This window comes from Monopterus albus, unplaced genomic scaffold, assembly GCF_001952655.1.
Source record: "Monopterus albus unplaced genomic scaffold, M_albus_1.0 scaffold280.1, whole genome shotgun sequence".
Taxonomy (NCBI): Eukaryota; Metazoa; Chordata; class Actinopteri; order Synbranchiformes; family Synbranchidae; genus Monopterus; species Monopterus albus.
Window position 1 is genome coordinate 379,245 of NW_018128160.1, and position 6,119 is coordinate 385,363.

Sequence of the window (6,119 nt, forward strand, 5' to 3'; positions counted from 1 at the left end):
AGGCCGGGGTTTCCAATATTCGGTGGACTGGGAAGGTTACGGTCCAGAGGAGCGGTCCTGGATTCCCCGCTCCTTCATCCTTGATCCTGCTCTTCTCACCTCCTTCTATCGCGCACACCCGGACAAACCTGGGGGGCCCTGGCCCTTACCCAGTTTATCTCTGCTCTTCTGTCTACAGCCATCATTACCTCCACCTCGACCAGCTCAGGAGTGACCTCTGCGTCTGCAGCCCGGTACATCATCATCCACCATACCACTGACTGTTTTTCTGCTGCTGCTGATCGACACCCGGTCATCTACCTCATTACTCCTCCTGTATATATGTCACTACCTTCACTGTAAATAAACCTCACTGCTTGCACCGAAGCCAGCCACCTGGGTCCGCTTTTTATCTGCTCACTCACTCTGTGTTCGAGCGCACCCTAACAACAGCCCTAAATTAAGAATGAATATTGGACTTAGATTCATCCGGTGGGAAGACACAAGACTCCAAATGAATGCTAATGGTGCCAGGTGTCTGCTGGATGTCTAAATAGTGAACTGCTTGCTAAGACATTTTCAGTTTTAAAACATGATCATATGTCAGTGTTGTTTCCATATTTTGTTCTGCTGCCATGATGTGACAAAAGATGAATCAATTCCGCTTTAAAATAAAATACCAAGACACACATTTGCTTAAATGTGGTTCAGAAATAAGACCTGAGTTCATTTTTAGTTAAAACTGCTTTGCTTTATGCACACACGATGGCTTTATGTACCACTTCATGTCAGAGGTTCATATCAGTAATCCTACTGTATGAACTTTATCAAACAGAGAAGGTGACCTTTGTGGTCCATTAAACTCAGACAAATCCTAATCTTACTAGTATTACAGTATATATCACTCACTGCTTCACTAATTTCTGGAAACTGCAAGAAATAGCAGTTATCTGGACTCCAGTTCTACATATTTGCACACTGCTCTAGTGACTTGTGGTTTATCTTGACTGTTGCTCCCCTGTCTCTGGATGTCCGGGTGGAGACTTGTTTTTGGTAAGCATATAGCAAAGTTAGATGGAAGATCTCATAGAAACTAGAACCCAGGTCTACTGGTTTATTTCCATGGCTGCTTCTTTCTCTTCCCACATACTGATATCACACATTTTGATTTATCAACATCCCAGGTTGTGTGGCTGTTAGTGTGTCTGTCATTCACCATGGGAGATAATACACAGGGCTTTGGTTCATGTGCTAATGCTTGTGTGTGTGTGTGTGTGTGTGTGTGTGTGTGTGTGTGTGTATGTAATACTGTCCCTGGCGTGAGCATCTACAAGTCAAGGAATATCAAGAGCAACATCTGTACCACTGCTAAGCCTATCCTCAGGATAGAAAGCCTGTTAACAAGTACTCTGCTCAGTGTGTGTTGTGTTAAGTATGTGCTTAAATATGTGTTTTGGATCCAAGAGAGGTTTGACTTTCATTGTCTTTGAAGATAATCACCCGTTCTGTCCTTATAAAGACAGAAACATTATCAAAGTTCTGCAGCTTTGGAACCTTTTGTATTTATTCATTTTTCCAAGGGGCTAAAGGGCTGTTAGAGATTATATTTGCAACCCCTGAAGACTGTGAGTCATTATGTTCCAACACCTCCTGGTCTTCTCTAACATGGTTTAGATTTTATTCAGAAAATAATTTGTCATTATAGGGCTAAAAAATGTTCACATATAGTTGCAGAATACAGTATGTACATCCAGTGTACACAAATAAACCACATAATGTTACAAACCACAAAGTTACTTTTCAGTATATTAATTATGTTTGGTTCTAATCAGTATTGTAGTACTCAAGTCCAGGACTCACACTTGAGTCTGACTTGAGTCCAGATTTTTGGCATCCATGACTCGACTTGGACTTGAACACTGATGACTTGCGCCTTGACTATGACTCAAACACTGACTGCATTTGGACTTGAAAGTTGGAGGCGAAGACCTTTTCTTTGATAATTTTGCCACCCACACCATGTTATATTGTGGGGCAGCAGTGGTGCGGTGGGTAGAGCAGTTGTTGAAGGTTCAAGGTTTGAATCTCGGTACCTGCAGTCCACATGTTGAAGTGTCCTTGGGCAAGACACTGAACCCCCAAGTTGCCCATGATGGCGGCACGTATGCATGCAGCAGCTCGGGGCCCTCAGCTCCAAACAAAATTTTGTTGTACGTGCCACAATGTTACAATGACAATAAAATAAAGCTTCTTCTTCTTCTATAGCCGTCATACTTCCATCAAGCCGTACACTCTGCCTTTCTATAAATGATTTTTATGTGCTGAACAGTCTGGTGCTGCAGTACACTGTTAGTTTGGAATATAAAATGGTGAGAGCTGTGTTTAATGTACACCTCGATGACACTGTCTGGGCTAGCGGGGACTCAACTTAAACTCGACTTGGACTTGACTCAGACTTGAACAGTGGGTACTTGAGACTTGACTCAGACTCAAGGTTAGGTGACTCGACTACAGCACTGGTTCCAATATTGTAGGACAGTGTCCTGACTGGTTGAGATAAGTGAATGCTTTGCCGTTAATGGCCTCTTCAATGCTGCCTTTCTTACTGTTTAATTATTCAGAGAGGTGTGGAATTCCTTGTGGTGTTCACCTCACTTCTGCAGTTGAATTAATACGCTGAGTTGTCACAACAGCTTTCTTAAAGCTCCCTTAGCTGCAAGCAGTAATATACAGTTTATTTATACAGTTTATGCTATGTGTAATATTTATACAGTGATCAGTTTGCTAGTCACGGGGAGCCCTCCTCAGCCTGTGAAATGAGGAAACCAGTTGTGTAATGTCTTCTGAAGTCCTGCTGGAAACTTTTTATAGTTTGAGAAAATAACCCCGATGATGTTACCAAGGTTATTTTGTTCTTAGAGACTGAATTTATAATAGCCAGTCGACTTTACAAACTGGGACTGCAGACTTTGAAGCATGTGGGCACGTACCAGACAGGGACAGCCTGATAAAGAGACACAATTAAGATGCATCGTGTGAGGTGCAGGATCCAGCTCCCGTGGAGCTCCAGATACCTCAGTCTCTGTGGCTTTAAATGTGACCAGTTCTGTTTTAATTCGATTGTTCAGGTAATGCTTTAATATAACAGTGACATGTCATTCCAATAGGAAATATGTGATTACTCTTTAACATTGTCAATATTGTCCTCACAAGTTTATTAAGAATCAGCTCATCACAGGTTGTTTTACGCATATAGAGGTTATAAAGAAATATTATTTGTTGTGTCTTCATAGATAGATAGATAGACACTTTATAGATCCTGAGGGAAATTCAGCAAACAAGCAGTGCAGGTATATTTTGTCGTCTTTCAGTACAGATTATTGTTATTCGACACCAGTGAGAGGGCTGTTTGTGTGCCTCTTAGACATTGATTTTGTACTAGGAGAGTTTGTCCTTTGGCCTGGTGGACTTGGCTGCAGTATCTGCATCCACAATCATTTGACCAACTGAATGATCCTTAAGAGAGCCCCGCACGTCTAAACGGCTTCAGTTGTAAAGGTGCTAGCTTTATTGAGCCACTTTTAGGTGTTACTGTAGTTATAATACATTATACATAGGTTCTTACTCCACGTGTGTCTTAATTATGAATAGCCGATGTACCTCTTCTCCTCTGTGACTTGGAGAAATCATGGATAATAAAGACGTGGCTATGTGTGATATTAATGTCGTGTGCCTAATACAAGTTTGTACATGGGTAGTTCTGGCTGGCTGCCAAATGCAGGCCATGATGTATGTAAACGTACAGTAGACATACTGCATGTATATAAATAACATATATGTACATAAAAACATGTGCTACATGCACACATACACACTGAAACACACAAGCATGCATGCACACATTCCACTAATGAGGAGGGAAATCTCGCTGTCTCTCTGCTGTCATTCCCGTCCGCGTCCCTGCCACCAGCTGTCACCAAAAGTAAGAAGTTTGAAGTTCTGTCTTTTATCCTGTCTCGATGCTGGGCAGTTCCAGGCAGTCGAGCAATCAAACACAAAGCCACTGTTCAGCATGATTTCAGTCCTTCTCGTCTCCTCCTCAGAACGCCCAGTCAGTACACTCCCTTTCCCCCCATTCTTCTGTTTATTTCAAGCATCTTTTTCAAGTGTTTTAAACCGTCACCTACAGAGACTGCCAGAAACTAAGGTTTCTCTTCTGAATATGTGACCCACATGCACACTGTAGACCCATACTGTAGCACAGCAATACATCGCAGGGGGAGACAGTGAACAGTTATCAGCCTACACTCAGTGTCAAAATGTTAGGTACTGGTTTGCAATCATGTAGGTGAGTGAGCCATAAAACTGCATGACATTTAATAATTTCAGAAAAATTATGTTTTTGCAATGCTAGTGCAAACCATCCTTTCTTAAGCTTAAATGCTGTACAAGGTGAGGTGAGGTGATTTTGGAAGAAGCAATGAAGTAGTTTTATTACACATGAGTACAACTTACCAACTGCAAGATGCAGTCTGTCGTTATACAGACTTGAAGACTTGGCTCTGAGCAGCCACCACAAAGTACTTACTTATATGATCCTCAGGAAAAATGCCATTTGCCAACAGCGAATTTTCAGGTGAAGACCTCATTAGATGCCAAATCCCTACTGTATTTTTTAGTATAAGTAGCCTAAATTTATGTAAATGCAATTAAATTGTGCAATTTCACTTTCTATTTTTAGTGCCCCGGAGTTGCCTTTTATCTGAATTTTTCCTGGCATTTTACCTCCATGTGTGATGTCAATATTAAAAAAAAAAAAAAAAAAAAATCCCCCGGATTAGATTTAGATTTTTTCATAAGGGCTAAATCAATTCTGGGAGTCTCCCAGGGCATCCCTGAGGGTTGGCAACCCTAACGTGAACTAGCATAATGAAGTCTCTGGATAACATGGAGAAGCAGTGACACTGTTTCTGGAAAGATGTTTTGCTTTTGACTGTTTAAATGTGGGTGGCACAGTGGTTAGTGCTGTCACCTCACAGCAAGAAGGTTCTTGGTTTGAGCCCGGGGCCTTTCTGTGTGGAGTGCGTGTTCTTGTCCATTGTCAGCAGAGATAGACCCCAGCCCACAGTGATCCTGTTCAGGATTAAGCGGTATAGATAATGGATGGATGTTTTTAATGAAATTACATGAAGGTAAAAGCAAACATCTCAGAGAATGATATTTGAAAGTTCAAGCTCATAAAACCAAAACTTTCTTCCTTCAGACCTGACAGGCCCTGAAATCTAGAAGAGAGAGACACACATTAGCTCTGTCTCTGTCCATGAGGTTTTCTCAGTCTTCCTTCTCTGAGTTGCTTTCAGGATCAGGTCAGTGGGTAAGAGAAAAGCAGCCCTGTGTGTTCACACAGTAGCATCTCTATTACAGTTTGGGCTCTGACCCACATCAGCTGCCGCCTCTTCCGCTAATCGTATGACACTGTCACACTTCTTCCTGAGAAAAGATAAACAGAGTCAGACATCCGTCCCTTTGTGTGCTCAACTGACCCCAGTGTTTGTGTTTGTGTGTGTGTTTTAATCTGCAGTGGAGCGATGTATGAGTGTGATGCAGTCTGGAACACAAATGGTAAAGCTGAAAGCAGGATCCAAAGGGCTGGTGAGACTCTTCTACCTGGATGAGCACCGTTCCTGCATCCGCTGGAAGCCGTCACGCAAGAGTGACAAGGCCAAGAGTGAGTATGCAAGCAGACACACACGCACGCACACACACACACACATTTGCATATTCTCACAGACATAACAGCACATTTTGGGTGCTGTCTCATGTCCTGCTTTCTCCCATATATTGCTACAGTTCATAAACATCCTGTGTGCACTTAATGGATATTTCAGATTTATTACAACTTGGGTCTAATTTTGTAACCATTATTCTACATTACACTGACCAGGCTGAAGGTGCACAGCAGTGATTTTACTCATAAGGATTAGTTGAGCTCATTACAAGGAGTAGTGTTGTGAAAACAGTTTAATGTATCTTTTGATGGACCTTTTATGGACTACATTTGGATACTTTGCCTTCTTCTAAGGCGCCATTTATAAAGCCACATAAGGAAGTGGCATTTAAATATGTAGCAGTTTGTTGTA

The 6,119-nt window shown here is 41.9% G+C and overlaps 1 protein-coding gene across 2 annotated transcripts in view; it reads left to right on the plus strand.

Moving 5' to 3' along the window:
* plch1 (phospholipase C, eta 1) overlaps positions 1-6,119 on the plus strand; it is a 66,447-nt gene that overhangs the window by 26,975 nt on the left and 33,353 nt on the right. For both annotated transcript variants that reach the window (XM_020622429.1, XM_020622430.1), the window contains exon 3: positions 5,561-5,707. In XM_020622429.1, the coding sequence (XP_020478085.1) occupies positions 5,561-5,707 (147 nt within the window). The remainder of the gene's footprint in view (positions 1-5,560; positions 5,708-6,119) is intronic.